General features: G+C 45.8%; 1 protein-coding gene across 52 annotated transcripts in view; it reads left to right on the top strand.

The window, feature by feature from the left end:
- The window catches only part of Map4k4 (mitogen-activated protein kinase kinase kinase kinase 4), a 125,781-nt gene that overhangs the window by 64,795 nt on the left and 33,204 nt on the right, over window positions 1–27,782 (top strand). For all 52 annotated transcript variants that reach the window (XM_063266904.1, XM_063266895.1, XM_063266899.1 and 49 more), the window contains exons 4-12: window positions 8,228–8,353; window positions 11,062–11,172; window positions 14,776–14,866; window positions 17,479–17,609; window positions 18,259–18,313; window positions 20,089–20,167; window positions 23,176–23,351; window positions 25,596–25,668; window positions 26,762–26,972. In XM_063266904.1, the coding sequence (XP_063122974.1) occupies window positions 8,228–8,353; window positions 11,062–11,172; window positions 14,776–14,866; window positions 17,479–17,609; window positions 18,259–18,313; window positions 20,089–20,167; window positions 23,176–23,351; window positions 25,596–25,668; window positions 26,762–26,972 (1,053 nt within the window). The remainder of the gene's footprint in view (window positions 1–8,227; window positions 8,354–11,061; window positions 11,173–14,775; window positions 14,867–17,478; window positions 17,610–18,258; window positions 18,314–20,088; window positions 20,168–23,175; window positions 23,352–25,595; window positions 25,669–26,761; window positions 26,973–27,782) is intronic.

Raw genomic sequence — 27,782 nt, forward strand, 5'->3', positions numbered from 1 at the left:
GTACAGCTTTGCCTTGTTGATAGATTAGTTCCTGTAGGCTCAGGTATGACTGTGATGCTGCTGCCTGTGGCTTGTGTGGGTTGTTTGTTTCCCCCCTTCCTCCTTCTAGATGCAGTGTGAACATGGAAACTGAAAATGGTCAGTGGGCAGGGGAGGGAAAGTGGCATAATCTGATCATTCTTCTCAGCCTGGCTGGAGGAGGGTGAGCCAGGCAGATTTCCATGTGATAATAGCCTTTCTGCTTAGGTAATGATCTTTCGGGTCTTCATGGAGTAGTCCTTAAAAGTTTGTCTCTATAAACTAGTATGGACTATTGGAAAGGAAATATCATTTGAGAGTCTGTCTGTCTGCCTACCTGCCTGTGTCTCTCCCCACCTCTGTGTGTGTGTGTGTGTGTGTGTGTGTGTGTGTGTATGTGTGTAGGTGCCCTAAAGGGCTGAAGAAGGTGTCAGATTCTTCACAAGTGCATAATGCTGGTGGACTTAATTCTCCTTCATGCAGAAGCCCAGCTCTGCTCTCTCACTACTTTGAATGTCTGAGTGAGTGTAGGCATGGGATGGTAGGTGGTCCTCTCTCTGACAAGTGTGTTCTGTTTCTTGTCTCCGGGGAGAGTTCCACTTTAAAAACAATTGTTCTGCCTTGGCTAAACCCAGGAGGCTTCAGACAAACTCTCACCAAGTGTTTTGCTTTATGGTCATACAGAGTGACAAGAGATGAGGGCCTCTAAGGAGGGTGACTGTTGTTAACTCAGTAGTGGGTGGCATTGCCTGTCTGCTGACCGATGAGAGTGGCTGTAGTGTTCTGGGGGCCTTTGCCCAGACCTCTCTCCTAGAAAGTTCCTCTGCCTCCCTGTCATCTATCTGCTTACTGTTAGTGCACCCATGACTCTAAGAGAAGGGGAGGGGGAGAGGGTAGGTGTAGGAGTGGGGGTGAGCACTCAAGGGACTTGAGAACCCAGTGTCAAGTTAGTGAGCCATGGCTAGACCAAAGTGAGATAAGTGGTTGGTGGGCTGCCCTGGAGTCTGTCTTATGAGTCATATTTGAGCAGGATTTTTATTATTTAGTTTCTAATTACCTAAAGCAGAACTCTTTCTTTTACTTTAAATAATTGGTCTGCAGCTTTCTGAGTGGCTAAAGCAGTAGTAGGCTTAAGGTAGCAAAACCTCAATTGTCAAAACCTCACAAGTTTTGTTTGCCTTTTTGAATTGGATCATGCTAATCCTGTAAAAGTATATTTTTTTGTCCAGCAAAATCTTATCTTCAATTCTCTTATACAGCTTTAAAAAACTCATTTGAAAGAACAACTGTTCTGATAAGCTATACACAGTGCTCAGTGTCAGGGGATATGCAGTGTGTTCAGAGATACCAGCGTACATTCAGACTTTGGCAGCAGGAGAGCCGTGGCAGAGGGCCCGCCTGGGTGACACTGTTGGGTAGGACCAGCAGCATCCATCCATGGCTACGTGAATCAGTTATCTTTCCTTTTTACCAGTTGTTTGGGAATCTGTAGGTTATTAGAGTCATCCTTCCCGGGTTTTGGGGGTAGGAACGCCTGCAGGTTTGTCTGTCGTTGTGTGAATGGAGGTGATCGCACATCTAGTTAGTACTCAGACTGTCGTTCATGGTGGGAGAGTTAGCTGGTTACACTGGCGGTGACTGCCCTGGCCTGCTGTCCTTGCTCCACCCACTACTGTTAGCAGGAACTCAATGCCTGGATTGTGTACATTCACCAGGGCCTGTTTCATGTTAGACTCTATAGGAATACTCTATAAAGCCAAAGATAATTGTAGTTCATTTTCTTAGAACCACAGCACATATTTTCTGTGTGCTATGTGCTGCAAAAAGATTTTCATGCTAACCTAATATATTATTTACCATTGTGGGTGGCCTCACCTGCTTGGAAGGGATTTTCCATCTTGGATGTAAAGAAACTGAGTATAAGGGATTGATTCATGTTAAATTTAAAGCAAAAGCTTCATCATCCTTGTATGCAATGGGGTGTGTGTGTGTGTGTGTGTGTGTGTGTGTGTGTGTGTGTGTAAAACAAAGAAAAAGAGGCCATGACTTTGAAAGGAAGCAAAGTGAAGGGTGAGGTATGTGGGAGGATCTTAGGGAAGAATGAGAAGGGAGAAATGATGTAATTATATTTTAATTAAAAATATAATTTAATTAAATCGGTTGCTCACTAATACTTGTAAAGTCAGAATTAGAAAATTCTTCTAAATTAGAAGAATGAATTTTACCTTACTGGTTTCACAATTATTTTATACTTTTATAATATTCTTGAATTTGGGGGGCATCCAGTTAGTTACCATAATTATTGGTGGTTGGATCACCAACTAGCTGAGGAGTGATCTTAATCCATTGTTGAGACCATGGCCTTTAAAGTCTGCGTCTGAGCTCCTGTGCACCTGAGGCCGTGGGCTGGCGGTAAGAGGTGTGCTTGCTCACACACAGGTACTCCTCCACATGCCACGCCCTCCGAGCAGCCCTTGGCCAATCCTCACTTGATCTGTGTGAGTAACACTGTTCAGTGTGTAGGGCACTTCTCTTCTTTCTGTGTAGTGTGCAGAGCTCATGGAATTTGCCACAGGCATGGTCCAGTAAGGAGCCTCAGGCAGTCAAGTAGAGTGTGTGAAGGCAGTTGCTGGGCGAGCCCCTTCCTTCCTCCCTCCCTCCCTCCTTCCCTCCCTCCCTTCCTTCCTTCTTCTCAGGAATGACTTACATAAGGAAGTTGCCGATCTTAGCTCAGTGTTTTGCATTGGTACTGACTGCAGACAAGCCTGAGGCCTGTAGTGTTTCTGGCCTAGCCTAGCAAGGCTGTGTGCTTCTTCAGGTTTGACAGTGACCCTTCAGCATCAGGGATGGGAGACAGGGAGGCAGACCATGAGAGCTGACAGAAATCTTATGCATGACCATGTGGAAAGTTAGAAGATTAAAGAAGAAATTACCCTAGAGGTAGTCAATGCCAGAATTTCTTCCTCTTCCTTGTTTCCTCTCTTCTGTCCATTTAACCCTTTTAATAGGTACCTGACACATGCACACTTATACATGTATGGTTACATTCTGACAGATACCTAACATGTGTACACTCACAAGTTCAACCACATTTTGATAGGTACCTAACACGTGCACGCTTACACATGTATGACCACATTCTGTTGCCAAGGTCATACTGCTTCGATAACTTCTGGGTTTTAGATTTTAGATTCTTAGGCTTTATAAAACGTTAAAGTGTAATCACTTTTGTAGAGAACTTGGTTTTGGAAATAAACATAGAGTATTTGAGGGTGTATGTCATTGAAAACACACTTAGGACATTTTGCCTTAAACATTGGGATCTACCAGGATTTCTGGGTGTTGACATGAAACTTTGGAACAACGTGTGTGTTACTGGGCTTCAGGAGGATCAGCATTTGCCGTTTGTTGTTGTGTTTCTTGGAGGGCTTTATCACAGAGTTGTGCTTTGACTTCTGTGACACCATGGTCTCCTTCAGGGGAGCATAGTCCTCCACACTCATTCATAAGTGAGTGGCGTGTAGGAGGGGAGAAGGCTCTGCCCGCTCTGCTGTTATTGTAGTTGCCGTCTCTTGTCTGTCCTGGGCTCCAGGTGAGCAATAAGGTCTGACTGAATGACTCAGCAAGGAGGGAAGAAGGAAGGCTCTCTGAGGGCTCTGACTGACTAGATCTGCCATCAGGCAGAGAACAGCTTTGAGGCCGTGGCCATACCCAGAAGAAAGGCATTGATTCAGTTAAGTAAAGAAGAACATGAATTTAATATTGACATTGGTGTGTTTGAGGGAGGGAGCACTTTTCTTTCTCCATCACTTGGGCATTGCCAGTTTGGAAGAGGATTGCGGCTTTTCCCCAAAGCACTGACTGATTTGGATGAGGATGTTACTTTGAAGGCTGTCATTCTTGTGGCCTGATCCCATAACAAATCCCATTTATTCTACGTTGTATCCTCTTCTAGAATCTGTAAAATTGTCATTTACATTTTGTTGAATGGTGAATCGAAGTCATGTAACTCTTTTATGTTTGAATCAAAGCCAAATTAAGCTTAATCGATTCTGTGCTACCTTTAAGATGGCTGGTGCTGAGTATCCCACTCTCGGATCTGCCTGGACCCTGCAAGGTGAAATAGTTTGTTTTCTTTCAGGGACACGGCTCAGTTGTAGATCTTGGGGCAGAACTCTGCCAGAGACTTTGGCTCACATCACAGCTCCCTTCTCCAGCTTCACAGAGACCATCAGTTGCCCTCCCGCCATTTGCGCAGCTGTCACTGACTGATGATTAATTTTGTAAAGAAGCCAGGTGGAAAGAGGATGAACTCAGAACATTCCTCAGTCTTCTTGGGTCCCAGTCATTGTCTCTAAGGTGTCTCTGTCCCTCAGGCAGTACAGTCATCAGTGGAGTGAGAGAGACAGAGAGACAGAGACAGAGACAGAGAACTTAGATAATAAGGGATGGAAGCCACATTTTAAGGGAACCCAAAAGGGATGGAGACATTAGCTCAGTGGTAGAGCACTTGGCTAGTACACTAAAGGCCTTGCAAAACAAACACGCTTACTTCAGACACCTAGGGGGACGTTAAAACCAGACAGATACCTACTAGGCACACTCCTGTGTGGTGTGCTCAGACAGTGCGATGGGCAGTATGTTTCATTTGATTCGTTTACAGCCCATAGCTGCTATGTAAATTAATGCCATGCAAATGTTGGCTTCTCCCAGCCCCCAATCCTCTGATAGCCAGGGAGCGAACTGAAAGCTTGTCCACTGTCAGAACCCAGCTCCAGACAAAGAACTTGTCTGTGAGAGTTGCTCCTGCTGGGCGGAGGCCAAAATGCTAATTGGCACCAGCTGCATTAACTCACGAAGTGGGGCTCAGCAGCTGCCTCCCCATTGAAGGGAGCCAGAGGACAGCCCCTTTGCTCCTAGAGCTCCCGCCCCATCCTTCAGATCCCCATGTGTGATCACCTTGGCTCCCCTGAGGTGGAGTATGAAGGACACAGTAGTTTGGACTTACAGTTAGACACATGGGGTGGCATATAAGCCTCCTCTGCTCTTTGTCAGTTCGACCGTTGGCTTACATTTCAGCCCTTCGTCTGCTCACCTGATTTGTCTTCCACTTGAACCAGTTGTTTACTTTTGTGGTGGTATGTGTGTGTGTGCATGCGTGTGTGTCTATTAAGTGTTGAAATAAGACCACCAAACTTATTATTTTTTTTAGAAAAAGATGTGTGTCCTCCCTACTGATGCTGAGTATAGAACTAGGGTTCTCTGGCTGTTTCTTTTAACTCCTGAGCCATCTCTCCAATCCCCAAACTCTAGTCATCAAAGGGGATTTGGAAATCATCCTAACTACATTCTAAAGACAATATAAAACACTGTATACTAAGTCTTCATCGTAAGATTCTAGTTGTAATTGACTCAAAGGTCCTTGGCAAATTCTATATTTTCTGATGCTTTTTTTCCCTCTGAGGCTAGGCCTGCATAATTAGACAGTAAATGACAGTGAATGACACTCAGCATCTTTCTATTTTATTACATGATTTTATTTTAAAATCATGAAAACAACAGAAGTGATGTTCAGAGTGTCTGTTACATTACATCATCCTACAGTAGTGCTTTGGGATGGAGACCGCGATTTCCCATCAGGACCTTTTCAGTTGAGTTTCTTGCGCCTTAGAACTTGGTTGCTGAGGACTGTAGGACAGATTTTGGCAAGCAAATGAGTGCCATCACTGACTCTCGATGATGTTTCAGTCATGTGGAGAGGCTACTGTTGACTTTGATTGTGCTTAAGGTCTTGTGCTTCACAGACTCTAGGATGTAACCCGGAAGAGTCCCATTGTACAGTCTGCAAGGTCTTCTCCACCACATCAAGTTTGTAGCCCAGTGTCAAAGGTGTTACAGCGTGAGTCTTGGGATGGTGCAGCGTGATGGCAGAGCACAGTGTTTCTCTGTCCAAAGATGCTTAGGATCACCAGAAATGGACCACGAAAATCTGCCGATCATATTTCTCAGTATACATACTCAATGTTTTCAGACCAGCGGACAGCACTGTTTAAGCTTTTAACAGTTTGAGACTATATATACACTTGGTCTTTTATTTAGTCCGTGGGTTATGGAACCTTTGGAAGCTTTGACTTCTTAAAGGGACAAACAGCTGGGTCTTAAAAGAATGCCTTCGTCCCTGGAGGAAGAGAACACTGCAGCCTGTCAATTGTTGATCTTAATTGCTGCCCAGGGAGCAGCTCCCTGGAGGCTCTTACAGCCCTACTCCCTGCTAAGAAGTGGACCCCTCTGTCTAGTGGGTGGAACAGTGGTCCTGGGTTAACGGAATGAGATGGAGAGTGGGAGGGAGGGAGGGACACATGGGTAAAAATGTTTTCAAGTCTGGGCAGCTCATAAAGCACCGAACTCAAGGATTAGACTGATTGGACTTTAAGACAGAGTTAATATTTGAACTTTGTCCTACCTTGTTTTTTTTTTTTAAACATTTTTTTTAATCTTTTTATTTTATTTTATGTATATGAATACACTGTAGCTGTTTTCAGACACACCAGAAGAGGGCATCGGATCCCATTTCAGATGGTTGTGAGCCACCATGTGGTTGCTGGGAATTGAACTCAGGACCTCTGGAAGAGCAGTGAGTGCTCTTAACCACTGAGCCATCTCTCCAGACCCATGTATTCTTTTTAAAGACGATCATACCGCGTGTGTATCCTTGGCCAGCCTGGAACTCTGTGTGTAGAGCAAGCTGGCCCCAAACTCAGAGGTCCCCTTGTCTCTGCTTCCTCAGTGCTTGAGTTAAAGGCAGACACTATCACCCCTGGCTGTGCTCTTTCTTCCCAATCTCTGCATGCCTGCTACTGTGAGTGTACAGCAAGAGGACGTCTGGCTTTCTGGGGCCTGTGTTTAGCTGTGGGCCTTGTTCCGGGAGCAGCCTCGGGTGGCTTTGTAAACAGGGCCCTTTGTTCCTCACCAACAAACTCACAGCCTTCTCTTGTCTCACCTGTGTTATCTACATCATCCTGTATGTATGAGTGTGTGTATACAAAGGACATGATTAAGGCCTTTCTAAGAGAGGTTGACTCTTCTTAGTTATGTCAGGGACCGTGCTTCTTTCCGCTTCTCTTCATCAGCACTCCTTTCTGTTTAGTATGAAGTTCCTTTGGAGAGAAAATTCAAATCGAGGCAGTTTTTATATTGGCCAAGTTAAAAGCTGGTTTTTGGGCAAGCGTGTGCACACACCTATATATTACTGAGAAACCCCAAATCTCCCAGGAAAGGGAGAAATGCCAATAAAGAATGAGTGTGAAACCCATTCTATGCAGAAACCCAAGGGGCTTGCAGCAATGAAGTGAGTGTATAAGGAATTCTAGAGATGTGCTCAGGTGTATTCACTGACAACATGCACTGTGCTTTCCTACCCCAAGGCTGATTGATTCCTACACACACACACACACATTATTCTCTCTCTCTCTCTCTCTCTCTCTCTCTCTCTCTCTCACTCTCTCTCTCTCTCTGTTCTCACTTTAATTCTGATTTTTTTCTTCATTTGGACGGTACTTGGAGATCTTCCTTAGCCCGCCCTCTTACTGGAGTTTGTCAGCGTGTGCAGCAGGTGACAGGATAAAATGCTCATGCCGATGGTTGTAGTTCCTTCCCCACGTGTATAGGAGAAACAGACTGCGGTTCCTCATCCCTGGTCATTCACACGATGATGGTTCCTGCCTGTATGTCCCTCTCTTTCCTCCCTCTTCCTCTTCCCTTCTTATCACAAGGGCTCTCCCTCCCCCCACCCCTCACCTGCTGCTCTCACCTGAGTGGGAACCTTGCACACTGTCCCTGAAGTCATGTGTTGTCGTCTGTCCAGTACCTTGCAAAACTTTTCTTGTCTTAAATATATTCATAAATGTTTCCTAAGGAAGAAATGGCTTTTAAAAAAAGATCATAGTATCAGTCAGATTACCTTTTTATGTGTGGTGTTTGACCTAAGCAAATTGCCACTCAAAGAAGTGGGTAGATGGCCTGAGGGTCATTGGTAGAGGGGTGTCTGGGATTCTGCCCTGTCAGTCCTGCTGATTATCATACTTGTGGTCATATTCAGAAGAGCAAGCTGTGGATGAACAGAGTTGTGCACTCTGTCCATTTCACTGGTGTGGATGGGAGGAGATCAAGTCGGCCAAGAGCCACATGTTTTGTTATATTTTCCCCTAAGGATGAAGAGGAAGAAATCAAACTGGAGATAAATATGCTGAAGAAATATTCTCATCATAGAAATATTGCAACATACTATGGTGCTTTCATTAAGAAGAGCCCTCCAGGACACGATGACCAGCTCTGGGTAGGTAGATACTTGCAAGCCTTTGGCGTGTGTCCCATCTGTGGTTGTTATAGTAAGGGGATTGAGTGCTTCGCAGGGAGCGGGAAGGAAGGAACAAAGGACAGGGGCTTCCTTATCCTGTGTCTGCACTGTGGCAGAGAGATCAGGAATGGGCAGCCATCTTACAGGAAGTTCTTCGGTGAGAGCCAAATCAATTTCCCTTTCTGCTTCCCACCAAGGCATTGCCAGTCATTCATTAGTAACGTTAACGATAGTAGTTTATTATGAATAGTAAATTCCATGGAAATTTCTTGAACTGACACACTTAGCCTTTAAAAACAAAAGCAAGGGGTTGGGGATTTAGCTCAATAAGGCCCTGGGTTCGGTCCTCAGTTCCGAGAGGGAAAAAAAAAAAACAAAACTATTTCTATTGAAAACACTGGCTGAGAGCCTGTCACGTGTGTGAGGGAAGCGGAAGGTGATGAGTTTATAAGGCAAAAAGGTAGATGGATAACTGACTTTAAGAAGGTTAGTGTAGGAAGCGTGCTAACATGCAGCGGTACTGAAGGGCCAGCGATAGATACACCCAGAACCTGCCACGCAGTTTCTTGCTACTGATAGGTGACAAAGATGTTGCCGGAAACTCACAGTGGAGAACAGTGTCTGTGCCGGACAACTCCAGGGAGACTCAGGAATGGAGCTCGGTTGCTGTCTCTCGTAATGCACAAAGATAATTGAAAATAGATTAGAGGTCTTAATGTGAAATCTAAAGCTCTGAATCTGTTAGAGGACAGCATAGGGCAAGCACTTCAGTACAGCATTGGGCAAGCACTTCAGTACAGCATTGGGCAAGCACTTCAGTACAGCATAGGCAGGGCTTTCTGGAAAGGACGCCAGAGTTCAGGCAGTAATAGCAACAGTTGGCACATGGGATTGGATACAATTAAAAGGTTCTGCACAACAGAGCAAACAGGAAGAAGCTATTTTAAAGGACAGGAGAAAACTTTTTCTGTCTGTACATCTGACAGGATTAATATCTAGAATATACTTTAAAGAACTAAATAAACCAAACAGCTCAATCATAGGTGGGGCACTGAGCAGGCAGTCCTCAGTGGAAGCACGTGTCACCAGCAAATGCCAGTGAACACGTGCAGCCTCCTTAGCTCTGGAGGAGAAGCAGGCACTGTGAGGATGTGAGCACAGAACTCACACGTGTGAAATGTAAATGGTCCAGCCACCGTGAAAGTTCCTTTTAAAAAAAACACCCTAAAACTAGAGATACTGTAAGATCCAGCTATGCCACATTAATTACCCAGAGGACCCCAGTGCGATATGTCAGAGGCCATTACCTGCACACATGGCCACATTATGCAGCCACACTGCATACCTGTGGGCAGATACATAGAAAATGCAGTACGTACGTACATATGTACGTATGTACACACACACACTCTCTCTCACTGGAATTCTGTTCAGCTGCAGAGAAGTTAAAACTGCATTTGCTAAAACAAAGATGTGACTGAGATCATCCTGTTCTGTGAGAAAAGTCAGATTCGGGAAGACAAATATTGTTAGGGTTTTTGTTTTGTTTTGTTTTGCATTTAGAGTTCCTTAATGGTACATAAAATTACACACACAGACTGTCTAAAAATAAAGGCGGGGAGTGGAAAGTTCCTGAGGAAGGAGACCTGAGGCCATCCTGTTTCACACACACACACACACACACACACACACACACACACACACACGTGTATACCTGTGCACTGTCAAATAAGTAAAGATACAGATGGCAGTGTGCTTGGGTAGTCTTGGCACACACAGACTGTTAGTTTAGTTCCTGTTACTGTGTTAAAGCACTGACAGAAGCAGCTGAGGGGCGAAGGGTTTATTCTGGCTTACACGACAGAGTCCCTCAGATGGGAGTCATGGCCGCCAGGAGCGTGAGGCCAGTTCCTCACATAGCAGTCCTGAAACAGAGCAGACAAGAAGTGCCAGTGCCCACCAGCGCCTGCCATCAGTGACTTGCTTCCTCTGTCAAGACTCCCTTTCCTACATGTCACATGACCTTGTTACAGGCGCCAGCAGCTGAGGACCAAGTGCTCAATCACAGGAGCCTGTGGGCGTCTCTCATTCAAGCAAAATGTACAGACACACTAGAGAGAGGGAAAGAGGAGGGAAGGGAGGAGCACAGGGGCTGCAGAGGGAAGGACAGGAAGATAGCAGTGAGACAGCGATTCCTATCTTTAGTGCTTAACTCCAGTCATAGGTGAAGTTTTGGGACAGTTCAGCTCCTTTTCTAGGAAGTCCACAGGTGTCGTTATCATAGTTAGATGTTACAGGTACACAAATTTCAAAACTGTAAGGGTTTAAAAGTCTCATTTCCCTTTTGATTTAGACTCAGCTAATAGGAAATACTATGAAATGATTTCAAGACCATAGTGTATAAAAACAGCACATCTTAGGGAAGACCTTCTGGAGTACAGATTTCTAATAACCCAGTAGTGATGACCACCAAAGTGATTTTCCTTGGAGGAAGGGAAGAAGCACACCACAATTGCCACCCAGGCACGTGCCACAGAACGGGACAGCAAACAGTTGTTACTTGGAGGCTTCCAGCACGATCTCGCATGTGCCCGGGTGGTTTGTAGGTGACGGGGCTGTGTGATGTAGCTCGGGTGTGTGCTCATCCTGGGATGTGGTTGTTACGACATGTCTGGTCTTCCTCGTAGCTCGTTATGGAGTTTTGCGGGGCTGGTTCCATCACAGACCTTGTGAAGAACACCAAAGGGAACACGCTCAAAGAAGACTGGATTGCTTACATCTCCCGGGAAATCCTCAGGGTAAGGAGAGCGGGAGCAACCCTGTGCCATGCTGTGATCTCCTCTTCCACTTGGAGCAGAGTCCTCAGCTCGTCTTTGCCGTTGCTCTCCCATTAGAGATAGCCGTCTCTCGATAGCCAAGCATTCTCTGTACGATGTTGGTTTACTCTACATCGCGGTTGGATACGTTCAACTCTGAAGACCAAGATGTTGGCCTGGGTGGTTTGGAAACCATTAGAATATACAGTCACCCCCTTGTTGTCACTTCCTAAGGAGTGAGCTTTAGCAGCCATACTGTCTTAGAGCTATGAACAAACATGGCCTCACGAGGGAGGCCCTGTGGAGCTCTTGTGCAGACACTGCATCGATTCAGCATGAGGGACTTGAGCACAATCATGTCTGCTCCATGTGGAAGAGGTTGGGACACTCCAGTCACCAGTCCCTTGGGGCAGCGGAGGTCCTGAGTCTGTGGCTGTTAGACGGTGCACCTCACAGCTGAGCGAGCCTGCACCTCCTGTGGTGTCGGGGGTAGCCCTGCAGAGCAGCACTCACAGTTCTGAGTGCTGGTTCCAGACCTTCAGTGGCTTTGGCACTGGCTCTTAGAATATCCTGGAATATTTATGAAGTCCTAATGCTTAGCGTTCTTCACAGCCGATTCCAGAGCTGGCTAATAAGCTCAGAGCAAGTTTCTAAACTGCCGAGTTTTTAGCCACTAAGTGCATTCTTTCAAGTCAGAAGGCCGCCCTGACGGCATAGGAGGTTTTCAGAGCCTCCTATTTGGAAATTGTGTGAGTTGCTAAGGGACTTCTTTCTTCCACTACCACAGCTGTTCTGTCCCTTTCCCGCAGACTGCATACTTAAACTGGTTGCCTAGTGACTCATCCCTCTATGTTTTAGAAATAAAGACTCTGGATTCAAACTGAAGTTTTATTTCTTGTTTGCCTACTAATCAAAGTCTGGTAACGAGTTAGTCTTTTTTTTTTTTTTATTACCGTAACTACATTTACTTTTTATATTTAAGATTCATAGAAGACTGCAAGTTTGACAACTGTCAACTAGAATTCCCAGAGAAGTGTTTTAATGGCTCTCTGTTTTATATATTTTATGGAGCCTTCAAGAAGGGTTCCTTCAAAAGACTGTGTAAGGTAGGGAGTCTGATGGTAGGAGAACCTGTAATCCCTCACACACATCCTCATTGAGTATCAGGTGCCTGCCTTTTATGGGTCTTACGGAGAGTTGAGCCTGACAGGGAGAAGCTGCTGTTGTAAGGGCCCGGTGATGACAGACAGGGTTCAGCAGCAAAGAGGCTGGATCCTAGAGCTGGCTAGGCATGGGTTTGAGGAGCTTGGCTGATGGCTGTTCTCTGTTTGAAAGTAGACGTCCCTTTTTGTAGGTAGTAGCTTTAGACTTGTGGGCTTTTGCTTTGGCTTCTCTGGTGCTGCAGTTTCAGGGACAGAGCACCACTCCGAGTAGATAAGGAGTCTGTGCCTTGAGCATAATTTTCTAGACATAGGATGTATCTTGATATCAAAGTTGTTTGCCTGTTTCTATAAACCCAGGGAGAAGAGGTTATTGGTCGAGTGTAATGTGTTTAGTTTAGCATTTTGTCACTATCTGAGTTCAGGAACATTGAAGAGAAGCCTAAGTTGCTTGCAGCAAGAGTCAGTGTGGTGGGAAATGTCATCCTTTTGAAGCACTGCAGATTGTTTCCTTTAGTAAGAACCCTCTCCGCTCATGCGCTGTCTATAGTACAACTTTTCTGTGGTGGAGTTTTAGTTCAAAACAAAGAAACACCCAGATTCCTTGCTGGTGTTGTTTGGGGAGTTGCTATGTGTTAGTGTTGATAGAGAAAGCAAGTGAACCCCGTGAGTCTTATAGGTCCTTGGACATCGTGGGGGTGGCTGGTTCCCATATGGAAAAGCCCCCTCTTGTCCCTCCAGGCAAGGGTCCTATACATAGACCACCACTGCCTCAAAGTCCTCTTGGACTAGCCTACTGAACAGTGAGAGGCACAAGGCTCTCCGGCAGAGCCTCTCCGTCCTTCCTGCCCGTTTCCTCATGCACATTCGAAGCCAGTTCTCTCCTTGTGGTAGAAAGCACTGTTTCCGACCGAAGATGAGAACTCAGGACTTTACGTCACCAGTGTTGAGGGGCAGTTTGACAGCTCTTTTGTCACATGAAGTCACGGAAGATGAGCTGAGAAGGAAAACCCTTTCCAGTTGATTTAGAATAGGCTGTTTCCTGAGTTGATGTGGACTTGGCATCTATGCCCAGGAGGAGTAATTATGGCCTTAGTTCAGGGTCAGACCCCAAGGAATTTAACTGCACATAAAGGAAATGTATTCAGTTTTGCCTATTTGTCTGATCTAAGGTAGCTAGCTGTGTTATGAACTATTTCCTGAGTAGAAGCAGCAATCCTTACCCAGTATGGACTAAGAAATGGGGAAGATTTCACGCACTTACTGCTGGAAGGGTATAGATTGCACATAGCCACAACCGTCTGAGAAGACAGGGCTGCTCATGTTTGTCGGAAGATGCCTGAGGGTAAAGCAGAAGTTCATGCAAGTTAGAAAACAAAAGTGAACCGAAGCGGTAGAGGGAGTCTGTAAGAACCAAGGGGCTTCAGTTTGCTCTTTAGCGTTTATGTTCCAGAGTGCTGAGGAGAGGGGCTTCCCAGTCAGGGGAAGCAGTGCCGTCTCCGAGGGCTTCTCCCCACCACAGCCTTATGGTATAATGAGGTACCCAGTAAGATGAGTAATAGTAGATAGATATCCCGGAGTCTATTTCACTGACAGATCAGTAAGTGAATTTAGAACCCACTCTGCTTGAAAAAGAAGTGTTCTGGAGCTGTCGTTGATAATTAATTCATCAATGCTCTTCTTGATAGCACAGGCCCGTGAGCCCAGTTTACGCCGCAGCTGGTGAGTCATCCAGTGGTGCATTACTGCATTTATGTCACAGGTGGATGTGTATGTTTTCCCACCACCTCTTGGGAGATGCTGCTGGACTCATTCTGGATACAGGGCATCAAAAGCACATGTGTCAGGAGTGTTTGTTTGCCTAAGGGGAGAAGGATATTTTATTCCTACACAAGGCCATTCTGGTGACAGAACCATTTTACACTTGAACAGATATCCAGTGAGATACATCAGCACTTAGCAGCTTGTTCCTCTGTAGTGGGAAGACAAGCCTACAGTTTTTAAACAGCCAGCTTTTAAGGCCATCTCTAATTCTTTTCTGTTCCCCCCCAGGATGAGTCTAGCTCAAATAAGTTCACAGGGTTCCCCATTGAAAGATAGACATTTGGTGTGGGAAAGGAGCCATCCTGAACACAAATAGCACAAATTATAGCAGAAAACCCACAGATAGCAATCTAAAGCCAGTGTCATAAGCACAGCTTAAAGAGGTTGTGATCATCCCAGAGGGAAAGCCCGGCCCACCGCGTTCTGTATGTGTGGCAAGGCTGACGGGGCCTTCCTGGGAATGCGCCAAGGGTAAATTTTACGTTCTAAATGTGGATCTACAAAAACTTGGCCCACGTGTGTACCTTATTATGAAAGGGTGCCCCTGGCCGTCTGTTTACAGGGACAGAGAACTGAGACTCAGATCTGCTTTTCTTTTCAGGGGTTGGCCCATCTCCACATTCACCATGTCATTCACCGAGACATCAAGGGGCAGAACGTGCTGCTGACTGAGAACGCGGAGGTGAAACTTGGTGTGTGCACCATCCTGGTACCAGCGGGCAGCAGGCTGTACCCCTTTAACATTTAGCCAAGAGTTCATCTTGTTAACACTGTTTGCTTTTTCTTCTTCTCCCCTGAAGGATAAGCGGACAGGCTTAGTGCTTAGCCAGCCCCAGCCTCCTCTCATCCCAGGCTTCTGTAGTGTCCAGATATAGCAGCCAAAGGGAGTTTTAAAAGTTTTTGTTTTAACTTGGTGTGAGGGGATGGGGGGCACTGATAAGGCCCAAGCCCAGGAACTCATGACTGCCCTACACTGACTTAAAAGTCATACTTTGTTATGTAAGCACAGTGGTGCCTGGCACAGTGCATTACTAGGACATGGGAGGCTAAAAAAATTGTGAGTCTGAAGCCAGCCTAGGGTATGAAGTTGGGGGAGGTGGAGGAGTAGAGGAGGAGGAGGGAAGAGCGAGAGAGATGGGGGGGGGGCAGACACACAGAGAGACAGGCACACAGAGAGACAGGCACACAGAGAGACAGACACACAGAGAGACAGGCACACAGAGAGACAGACACACAGAGAGACAGGCACACAGAGAGACAGACACACAGAGAGACAGGCACACAGAGAGACAGGCATACAGAGAGACAGACACACAGAGAGACAGACACACAGAGAGACAGGCACACAGAGAGACAGGCACACAGAGAGACAGGCACACAGAGAGACAGGCACACAGAGAGACAGGCACACAGAGAGACCCTCAGTGATTTACTCTGCTATTACAAGAAGATTCAGACTTCCTACCTTGGCTTCTAAGAGGTGTAGGATCTGACCCTCACTACTTTCCTGTGCCCCACTGTCTGATGTCTCCACTTTTTCTACCCTACATCCCATGTTGCAATATGGGAATTCTATGAAGTTATTTTTTTAGTAATAGAATAAAGGATGAAGTAATAAAAAGTAAGCTGGGCTGTTTTCAGATACACTGGTGGGAGCAGCACTCACTGCTGACAAAACGTTGTTTCCCGTTGCTTCTTAGACCTTGCCCCAGGACCTTTGCACATCCTGTTTTTCCATTGGGAATTCATGTCCTCACTTTCAACATTAGTTTTTCCTGTCTGTAGGGGTTCTCTCTGACCCTCTCATCCGCCTTGGGCCCCTGCCTCCCTTCTCTAGTGCTGGTGATAATTTATAAGATTTATAATTCTCTTGGCATCATGTGGCATTTCTCAAATAGAAGAGAATAGCCCTCTTTACCAGAATATTCTGGGAGCACAGCCACCCGGAATCACTTTAGTCCTTGGCGTATTTTCATACGGTGCCTGGACGTCGTCTTCACGTTGGTGTGGGTATTCAGTGGATGCCTCCGTGGATGGCATTTCCTGCAGGTGGCGTTCTAATGCCTCAGAAACGGTCCCTGTCTCCCTGAAGTACACCTGAGCTCATCCCCATTTTCTTTTTTTCTTTTTTCTTTTTTTAATGCTCTTACACATTAAGCACGATCAGCGCCAACTTCTTCTACTAAAGGATCATGTTAGTTTTCCTGTGGACACTACATGGCCCACTCACCTTTTCTTCTGGGGAAGCCTGAGCCGTAGAAGCAGCTTCTTAATGCCCAGATCTCGGCTCCCTTCCGCAGGTTATCTGCAGGGGCTCTGCCCACGAGGAAGTCTCCTCAGGGCTAAGTGGAACACTCATGCTGTCCTTGCTCTGGTGTTTCCATGCCCTGACCTCATGCCACGAGACTGATACCCTCAGTCTTTCCTGGCCAAGGTGCTGAAAAGCCTAATCAGGCTATTTGTCCTGACTTTGCCCTCTGTGTGTTGAAGAACAGTCAACAAGTAAGCCAACTGTTTCTCGAGCTTGCTCTGTACAAGATGCTGGGATGTGTGACCCCTGCCAGTTGTCTAGCATTTTGCAGACCCATTTCGGTGAGCTGTGGGCCATCCTGCTGGGCCATGGCAGCCTGTGGGCTGTGATAATGGCGGCATATGCATCCTGCGTGCATGCTTTCTGACGACGCTCCCTCCCTCCCATCCATGGCTTTCTTGTAGCCAGCCATCATCATTAAATTCAAATAGAAAATAGAATTTGCTCTCTGAAATCCCAACTATTCTAGAGAATGTTTATTGTGGGTGTGTTTCAGGTGTGTGTGTGTGCATGCGAGTGTGTGCACATGTGTGTCCAGAACACGTAATGGAGGTCAGAGAACAGCTGTGAAAGCCGTATCTTTGCCTCCGTCTTCCTGTACCCCAGGAACTGACCTCTCAGGTCCTCACAGTGTACAGTGGGTTCCTTTAAGTTCCTTCATCTACTGAGCGATCTTACTTCCCACTCTACATTTGTGAGTCTCTGTTTAGTACAGTATGGTGTGTTAGCCCTGCAGTGCCCCTCGGCAGTCTGGGCTGGCCTCCTGGGTCTTCTGGAGTGGCCTGGGCTCTTGGGCTGCAGTTTTGACATTGCTGCTTTGAGGTGGGTGGCGGGGAATAGGGGAAAGGGGGTACAGCCCTTTCCAGTGCTGCCTCCCAGAACACCTTGCAGTAACAAAGCCACTGCTAGAGTTGTACTGTGGCAGCTCCTAGTAGACTTTCTTTCTCTTCTCTGTTAACTTGTGCTCCACTTTTTCTTACTTCCCTTCCGTAGTTGATTTTGGTGTAAGCGCTCAGCTGGACAGGACGGTTGGACGGAGAAATACATTCATAGGCACACCATACTGGATGGCTCCGGAGGTCATCGCCTGCGACGAGAATCCAGATGCCACTTACGACTACAGAGTAAGACCCCTGTCCTCCCCCCCCCCCCAAAGCCCCTACCATTATTGTCATTGCCAGGCATTTTTGTGTAAAGAGTTTCATAACTTCTCTTGGTTAGACAAATAAATTGAAGTGATTATAGAGTGACCTCTAGGGGCTTGAAATCATAGTGCACTTTTTTTATCCAGGCATAAACTTATATTTCATTGTCTGAATCAGCTTGACTGTGCTACTGTTTTATTTGCCAATAAAGAGAAAACTTTTGCTTTCATGGTTATAGTCCTGGTTAGTAGGTTAAAATTGAGATCATGTTTTAACTCTTCTCCTGTATTTCAGTATTTGTTGCCAATATCCAGTTAATGGGGATTAATTTAAACCATTATATACCCGGATTTTCTTTTAATTTGAATAATTTAAATATGTATTGCAGACTGATTTTTCTATTCCTTAATACATGCATAAAAGTTGAAACACTTTTCAACATTATCAAAATAATATCATGCTTAAGTAAATAAAAATAACCCCTAGGGCTGGAAAGGGAATAACTTCATAGCAAGGTTTGTTTGTTTGTTTGTTTGTTTGTTTTTACCTGAAGGATGCTTTTATTTCATTTGTATGACTGTCTAGAAATGTAACTAGGCATCTGGAACATTCTCTTCTGTCTTTGCAGAGTGACCTCTGGTCTTGTGGCATCACGGCCATCGAGATGGCAGAAGGAGCCCCCCGTGAGTAGCTTCCTTCTTTTTGAGTTCATTTGTTCTGTATAAAGTGATTACCTGTAAGAACTCAAGGACACTGGGCAGAACCACGCATGATTGAACGATTAGATGAAAGACCTATGATCAGGGGTGCCTGCAGATGTACAGGGAATTCTTGTTAACCAATATTACTTTTGTGGCTCTCTAGGTCTCTAACCTATTCTAGAAAATGAGATGCAGCATCTGAAAAAAAATTTTAAAGTCTTTTTATTTCCTAAAGATTTATTTATTTTTTGTTTTTTTTTTTGTTTTTTTGTTTTTTTTTGTTTTTTTTTTTTTTTGGAGCTGGGGACCGAACCCAGGGCCTTGCGCTTGCTAGGCAAGTGCTCTACCGCTGAGCTAAATCCCCAACCCCAGATTTATTTATTTTATTTGAGTACACTGTTGCTCTCCTCAGACATACCAGAAGAGGGCATCAGATCCCATTACAGATGGTTGTGAGCCACCGTGTGGTTGCTGGGAATTGAACTCAGCACCTCTAGAAGAGCATTCAGTGCTCCTAACTGCTGAGCCATCTCTCCTGCCCCCGCAGCATCTGGAATTAATAAGAGCTATTTTTTTTCTTTTGCATTTAAAGAATATTGATTGAAACAGTCCCTAACCTTTGAAATTTTCTTATTTTGAATTTACATATTGAGACATTTACTTCTTATTTATGGAATCTTCTCTGAAGATTTGAATTTGCTTTTTCTTGGGGGTTAATTCAGTAAACTGGTCAATCATAGAATTGACTTTTGATTAGGGTTGTGATAGAAATGTAGAAGAAGTAAGGAAGGAAAACATGTTTAGTATTTCTCCTGGCCTGCTAGGAAAGGTATGTCCAAACACTGAATGCTGCCTCGTAGCTAGTTAAGAATAAATATTCGTTGAGTGAATGAAACAGTACAGACAGTTAAGAATCAGTTGCAGTGCGGAGGTGGATGCCCACTGAGAGTACTCTGTCCCTTGTGTTTCCTTATATGGTATTGAGACGGACGTATTGCTATGTCATTTGTCTCAGTTTCCCTTCATGCTGGGATACTGGTGTCTGCTAGTCTGGTCTACATTCCCAGCTAACTGCCTTACAAGTGTGCCCTGACCATACGCCTGATCTTCTGTAACCTGCCAGTATATGTGTCTGCTGAACTCGCCTTTCTTGGAGTGAGTTACATAAACAGCAGTAACTGCACAGAGGCCAGCACCTCCGTTTACACTCAGCTTTCCTCTCTCCTCCGGAAAAGAGATGGAGTAAAAGACAGCAATGTCTGGGGACTCTGTGCGCTGTGTTTAGGCGTTGGTTCTGTTTGAGGCTCTGGATGTGCCGGCTGCATTTCTGCATTGGTTCCGTTTGAAACACTCTTGCACTGTGTTTAGGCATTGTTACTGTTTATAACACTGAAGGCCTTTTCAAAGCTGTTCTGATCCTTAGACCAACCTTATAAAAACAGCCATTTTCATTATAATCTTAAAGGTGATTTAAAATTTAAAAACAAGTATTTTTTTCCTTTTAAATTTGAATTAATATTTTTCTTTGATTTATGAGACCTTTCCAGTGCCGATTTGAAGTTGTCTATTTTTGGTCTTCTTATATTTTACAGTTTTTAAATGGTAAGTTCAAGGTATGGACTAGGGTTTGTATCTAGGTTTCTCAGCTGTTTGGTATCCATGGCAATTACTTGTGCAAGAGGTTGTTTGTGCGTGAACCCCAGAGGTCAGGAGAGGGTAAATCCGTGCCTTACTGACACAGCTGTCTCCTTTCCCAGCTCTCTGTGACATGCATCCAATGAGAGCGCTGTTTCTCATCCCCAGAAACCCTCCTCCCAGGCTGAAGTCAAAAAAATGGTAAGCCATGTATGGATTTTCCCCTACTCCCATCCCTCTTCCAGATCCCTCCCTCCTCTCCTTTCTTCCCTTTTCTTTTCTTCTCCCTCAACCCCTATGGTTTCACTTCGTTCAGGAATAAAAATCTGGCCACCCTAACTTCAGTTCTACAAAGCCAGCATCTTCAAACAGTCTAACATGCATTGATTTCTTTGTGTTGTTCTGGATGCATCAATTTAGACGCTAATGAACAAGCAAGCTCTGAAACCCCATAATAAGAAGACAAGGTGATATTTTAATGTTTGAGGGTCTTTAAGTGTACTGTGTTACAGAGCAGTTCCCTACTAAACTGGCTACGATGTGTTGAAAGCCCTCTGGCAATAGAGTTTAACATTGAGGAAAGGGGTCTGGGGCCATGGTGCATGTTTGCAGGCCCCACGACTTATAATTATGACTACCCCAGGACGACCATTTGAGCCTAGGCATTTAAAGCATTCTGGGTAATAGAGCAAGATCCTGTCTGGGTGAGGGTGGGTTGCAGATACCATAATGATGTTTTATAAAATGTACCATCCAATTGTAGGTTTGTGTATGAGTCTTCACGCACCAGGCTGGGAATGGGAAAAGGACAAAGCTCTAAAACTATCTGTGGCACAAATGAGTGTGACAAGAGTCCCCCAGCCCCACTGTGCACACGCATGCACACACAAAGTAAAACCTGTCATTTCTGCCTCTGTTTTTTAAACTCTGGGACTTAAAGAATTGAGCCAGTGTAAGGCCGGTTGAAATGTCAGTACATGTCCTGCATTTGCCCACTGAGGCTGGCTCTTTGCTTGTCTCTGTTTTTTGTGACTCCTGTGGTCATCTGTGCGCCTCCCTGACCCCACATTAGAGAAGCCTTTTCTCTGTCCCTGTGCCTCTGCCTGCTTTGTGATATAGTGGTTAATGAGTACATTAGACTTAAACTCTGTTCCTTTAACTGGCTGCTTTTATGGCTGTGAGTGATATGTTAGCGTGCACTGCAGGTGTGACCACAGTAACACTGCTGACTGGTGCAGTGCATTGTTAGTGTGCACTGCAGGTGTGACCATAGTAACACTCCTGACGGGTGCACTGCATTGTTAGGGTGCACTGCAGGTGTGACCACAGTAACACTGCTGACTGGTGCAGTGCACTGTTAGTGTGCACTGCAGGTGTGACCATAGTACCACTGCTGACTGGTGCAGGTACGTTGTTAGTGTGCACTGCAGGTGTGACCATAGTACCACTGCTGACTGGTGCAGGTACGTTGTTAGTGTGCACTGCAGGTGTGACCACAGTAACACTGCTGACTGGTGCAGTGCATTGTTAGTGTGCACTGCTGGTGTGACCACAGTAACACTGCTGACTGGTGCAGTGCATTGTTAGTGTGCACTGCAGGTGTGACCACAGTAACACTGCTGACTGGTGCAGTGCACTGTTAGTGTGCACTGCAGGTGTGACCACAGTAACACTGCTGACGGGTGCAGGTACATTGTTAGTGTGCACTGCAGGTGTGACCACAGTAACACTGCTGACGGGTGCAGGTACATTGTTAGTGTGCACTGCAGGTGTGACCACAGTAACACTGCTGACGGGTGCAGGTACATTGTTAGTGTGCACTGCAGGTGTGACCACAGTAACACTGCTGACTGGTGCAGTGCATTGTTAGTGTGCACTGCAGGTGTGACCACAGTAACACTGCTGACTGGTGCAGGTACGTTGTTAGTGTGCACTGCAGGTGTGACCACAGTAACACTGCTGACTGGTGCAGTGCATTGTTAGTGTGCACTGCAGGTGTGACCACAGTAACACTGCTGACTGGTGCAGTGCATTGTTAGTGTGCACTGCAGGTGTGACCACAGTAACACTGCTGACTGGTGCAGTGCATTGTTAGTGTGCACTGCAGGTGTGACCATAGTACCACTGCTGACTGGTGCAGTGCATTGTTAGTGTGCACTGCAGGTGTGACCACAGTAACACTGCTGACTGGTGCAGTGCATTGTTAGTGTGCACTGCAGGTGTGACCACAGTAACACTGCTGACTGGTGCAGTGCATTGTTAGTGTGCACTGCAGGTGTGACCACAGTAACACTCCTGACGGGTGCAGTGCATTGTTAGTGTGCACTGCAGGTGTGACCATAGTACCACTGCTGACTGGTGCAGTGCATTGTTAGTGTGCACTGCAGGTGTGACCACAGTAACACTGCTGACTGGTGCAGTGCATTGTTAGTGTGCACTGCAGGTGTGACCATAGTACCACTGCTGACTGGTGCAGTGCATTGTTAGTGTGCACTGCAGGTGTGACCACAGTAACACTCCTGACGGGTGCAGTGCATTGTTAGTGTGCACTGCTGGTGTGACCACAGTAACACTGCTGACGGGTGCAGGTACATTGTTAGTGTGCACTGCAGGTGTGACTACAGTAACACTGCTGACTGGTGCAGTGCATTGTTAGTGTGCACTGCAGGTGTGACCACAGTAACACTGCTGACTGGTGCAGTGCATTGTTAGTGTGCACTGCAGGTGTGACCACAGTAACACTGCTGACTGGTGCAGTGCATTGTTAGTGTGCACTGCAGGTGTGACCATAGTACCACTGCTGACTGGTGCAGTGCATTGTTAGTGTGCACTGCAGGTGTGACCACAGTAACACTCCTGACGGGTGCACTGCATTGTTAGTGTGCACTGCTGGTGTGACCACAGTAACACTGCTGACGGGTGCAGGTACATTGTTAGTGTGCACTGCAGGTGTGACCACAGTAACACTCCTGACGGGTGCACTGCATTGTTAGTGTGCACTGCTGGTGTGACCACAGTAACACTGCTGACGGGTGCAGGTACATTGTTAGTGTGCACTGCAGGTGTGACCACAGTAACACTGCTGACTGGTGCAGTGCATTGTTAGTGTGCACTGCAGGTGTGACCACAGTAACACAGAATGGTTTTCAGACTCCTCACTGGTACTTTTGTCTTAGAAGTTTGACCGTATGTTTCACTTCCTTTTACAGGTCAAAGAAATTTTTCAGCTTCATAGAAGGCTGCCTGGTGAAGAATTACATGCAGCGGCCCTCTACAGAGCAGCTTTTAAAACACCCTTTCATAAGGGATCAGCCCAATGAAAGGCAGGTTCGAATCCAGCTTAAGGATCACATAGACCGGACCAGGAAGAAGAGAGGCGAGAAAGGTATGGAGGCTCCTTTATGTGCTATGTCGCCTTTCTGACTTAACATTAAGAGGTCTCAGTCCAGTGTTGAAAGCACAGGCTTCTCTCTGACATTTTAAGTGCAGGCTGCTGAGCTCCACACCCTTCCCAGGAGCTCTTCTTTCCCTCTGTGCTCCTCCTAACACCTTCGCCTCTCCCTCTTCCTTCTTCCCGTCACGTGGTCCTAGGCCTTCCTGTACGCTTACACAGCAAGAGCAAGGTCACTGCAAGCCAGTGCTCCTCCACAGCCTGCCTCCCCTCTCGTGGTTCCTGCTGGATTCATGTCATATCCCTCACACTGATACACACGGGGAAACAGTGAAATACGCCTCTTAGAACACGCAGTATTTGGCTTTCTGAGTCTGGGTCTGGCGCTTGTTCTAATGTTTGCCCGGTGCATCCGTTTCCCTGAAGGTTCTTTGGCTGTGCAGAGTCTTCTGTTTCATATGTATGTTTGGATTACTTTTTTAAGTACAGCAAGATATTTCTATGTAGTGTCATTTTCAAGTGGCGTAATGTTTTCATCGTAGGCTCTGCATCAGGCTTATTCCTGGACCCTTGTTCTTTCTCAGTGAGTTTGTGGCTGTCATATAGGAAAGCTGCTAGGTTTTATATGTTAATTCTGTATCCTGCAGGGTCTTGAAGAGTCTGAGTTAGCATACTTTGAGTTCTTTCTTTTTACATCTTATTCTTTAGTTGGGCGGGACTTGAAACACTGTATCAAATAAGCGTCTAGTTCTAGGTTTTAGAGAATATGTTCACTGCCCCTCATCCCATACAGGGTTGTTTGTAGGCTTGCTGTATGTAGCCGTCACTGTTTAGAAGTGTACTCTTAGGCTTTGTGCTCCTACTTCCTTCAGGACTTTAAGTGGGGCCTCACTACATAAGCTGCAGATGGCTGGTGAGCCTTCCATCTCAGCCTCCCCGTGCTGGGGTGTGTATGTGCCAGGAGCCGGCATTCTTCTCATTTTCAGCTCTGTCCTGAAGCTTATTTATGTCATGTATTACATTTTTTGTTTGGCATAGCTCTGCGTCCCTGAGATAAACCATTTTTGTTGTGGTTTCTAGTCTTAATATATTCTTGAATATAACATTCAAATAATTTTGTTGGGAATTTTCCATCCAATGTTTCTTAGAGAAATGAGCCTTTAATACTTTTTTCTTAAAGATTTGTTTATTTACTTAATGTATATTAGTATACTGTTGTTATCTTCAGACACACTAGGAAAGGTCATTGAATCCCATTTCAGATGGTTGTGAGCCACCATGTGGTTGCTGGGAATCGAACTCAGGACTTCTGGAAGAACTGTCAGTGTTCTTAACTGCGGAGCCATCTCTCCGGCACCTAATGGTCTTTTCTTACACAGTTTCTATTGGGTTTTGCTGGTAGGTCGTCTTGGCTTCATAGGATGAGTCTGCATCTGGCCAGCATCTGTCCTTCCTTAGACTTAGTTTTATAAGAATTCTTAACCACTGAACCAGTCTCAGTACTTGTTAGGGACCCATTTAAATGCTTATATCTTACAGATTTAATTGTGGTCATAGGCATTTAGAAGTTTATTTATCTCTCTATTTGCCAACCTCTGGAATATAAGTTTTCAAAGCATTTTCTAATGATCTTTTGGGTTTCACCAGCCCTATGGTAACAATTTGCTTATCATCTTTATTTTATTAATTTGAGTTTTCTCTCTGCTTTTGTTAGTTCAACTTGGAGTTTGTCGATCTTGTTACTCTTTTCAGAGAACTGGATGTGGCGAGTACTTTTGTGTTCTGCTCTTCCTGTGTCCATCTCAGTACTTTCTACGCCGCTCTTGTCCTATGCTGAGTTTGCTTAGTTCTTGATGTCTCTAGACCATTATTTGAGATCTCTGAATTTTTACCACATCTGTTATCTCTGTCATCTGTGTATCGATTGTCTTTTTATATCTGTCAGCATAATACTTTTTCTGAATGTAGATATGCCAGTGCCGTTGAGTTACTTCTCTTGTGTGCACTCTCTCACAGAAACTCCAACTTACCAGATTTTATCACTGGGGAAAGACCAGCTTTAGGGAGTGTAGCCAGCTCAGAATTCCCTACCTTTGTTGAGAAGTCAGTGGCTCTTCTCCTCATGCTGTTTTTACAAAGAGCATCTTGTTTTTGGTCTTTCTGACTCTGAGAATGCTTGCCTACACAGGCACCTGTGAGGATCTGAGCTCTCACGTTTCTCTTGGCCTTGTCTTTCAGATGAGACGGAGTACGAGTACAGTGGCAGTGAGGAGGAGGAGGAGGAAGTGCCTGAGCAGGAGGGAGAGCCAAGGTATGGACACCAGCCAGACCAGGCTCCACCGATGCCCTGCACTCTGAAACTCCTATGGAGCAGCGGGCCGCACCAGCTTGCTTCCTATCTGCCATTTTTCTCACCTCAGCCCTCTGCGAACAGTTCCCCACCCCAAACACTTGCCTCGTTTCTGGTTTTGTTTTTAACCCAGTTTTATGTTTGAGGCTGAGGAAATAATGCTTCTGACATTTCTTGCTGCAGAAGGCACAAATGGTACAAGTCTGCTGCCTGACAGAAGTTGGTCCCACACACAGAGGAGCATGTGGCTCAGAGGCCAACAGGCCCTCTGATGAGAAACTCCTTACCGCCTTATTTTCCCTATGTGCCAGTGGGGTTGCCAGCCTTTGGCCTTTTCCTTCATGTGTCTTCTACCTGGTTTAGCTCAGTGAAGCCAGGCAGAAGGCGAAGAAGAGTGGGTTCCTTTCTTATACTTTTACTTTAGTGATGTGCTTGCCTGCACCCGTTCTAGCTCTGGCCTTACCTTTGGTTGGAATCCAAACAAAACCAGGGTGAAGGTTACACTGAGACCCATGGGAGTTGTGAGCTGCAAATAGAAGTTCAGAGAGGGTCACAGAGGTTTAAGGAGGTGTTTCTTGGCATTCTGTATGGTACAGGCGTGGGGACAGCCCCCAAAGCAGAAAAGTGATAGCTGAGTTTTCTGAGCGAAGCCCATTCATTCACAAGGCTGCTGCTGTCTCTGATGTTAAAGAATGGTATCTGGGAGCAAAGCAGGCCTTGCCGCAGACCAGGTGAAAATGAAGGGGTGATGAGACCAGGGTGCCAGGACTTCTGTGCAGTGATGTAAAACCAGAGGTGAGAGAAGAGGAGAGTCCCAAGCAGGAATGCTTATCTACTAGGGCTGAGTTTTCAGACATTACTAAATGACACAGGATGATGCGAGCCTCTGGACAGTAGCCTCTGGAGCAGTAGGCATAGTTGTCCTGGTAGACATGTTGTTTGAATTCCTGGGCTCAGTCCGTGACCCGTGAAGGGAACTGGGTATGTGCCCATTGGGTCACACCCTCAGAGGCCCAGGTGATGCATGGAGCCCTGATAGACCTGTCCCCTACAGTTCCATCGTCAATGTGCCTGGAGAGTCGACTCTGCGACGTGATTTCCTGAGGCTGCAGCAAGAGAACAAGGAACGGTCTGAGGCTCTGCGGAGACAGCAGCTTCTGCAGGAGCAGCAGCTCCGGGAGCAGGAGGAGTATAAGAGGCAGCTGCTGGCTGAGAGGCAGAAGCGGATTGAACAGCAGAAAGAACAGAGGAGGCGGCTGGAAGAGGTAGAATGGAGAAGAGCTGTGTTGCCTTTTCTCTTCCCTACCCATGCTCTCACATCAGACACCCAGTTAGCTTGTTGAGGAAAGGGGAGCTAATAAGTTGTGAGGTAGTCCGTCCTTAGCCTGCTGCAGCGGCAGAGAACTCCTGTAGGGATGCTTGGCCGAGCACCAGCAGGCTTTGCACTCCTGGAGGATTTGCCTGATACTTAGGTGCACAATGTGAGGTGCAGGACTGCTCGAGACAGGTTTCCACTGTGCTTAAATTGACTTGCTTGGACTTGACCTATTTTCTCTGCCATTCTTGGCTTTCGTGACCCAGTTTTATATTTTTCTGAAACTTCAGACGTTTGCCTTAACTTCTGGGGTGGATTTAAGAGTAAAGCATTCAGACCAGTGCAATGGCTCAGTGCAGTGGCACCATGGATAAGATGTTTGCACCAGCAAGGCAAATTGAGTTTGATCCCCAGTTCCGGGTAGTGTAGAGAGAAAAGAATCAACCCCAGCAAGTTGTCTTTTTTCTGACCCCGCCACATGTGCATGCACATGGCCCCGTGTTCGTTCGATCGATCTATCTATCTATCTATCTATCTATCTATCTATCTATCTATCTATCTATAAAGAGGGAGATTCAGAAAGCAGAGTAGTCAGTAAGGTTACTTGTATTTTATGGTAGGTATAGTTCACATGATTTTCACAAGGGCATTGATACTGTAAACCCTGGCAATGTAATTATTTATAGGTTATTTTTTATTTTTAGTTCACACGGATGTACTATTTCCCTGTAATTCACTTGAGAATCAACACTTTTTGATT

This window comes from Rattus norvegicus, chromosome 9 (assembly GCF_036323735.1).
Source record: "Rattus norvegicus strain BN/NHsdMcwi chromosome 9, GRCr8, whole genome shotgun sequence".
NCBI lineage: Eukaryota > Metazoa > Chordata > Mammalia > Rodentia > Muridae > Rattus > Rattus norvegicus.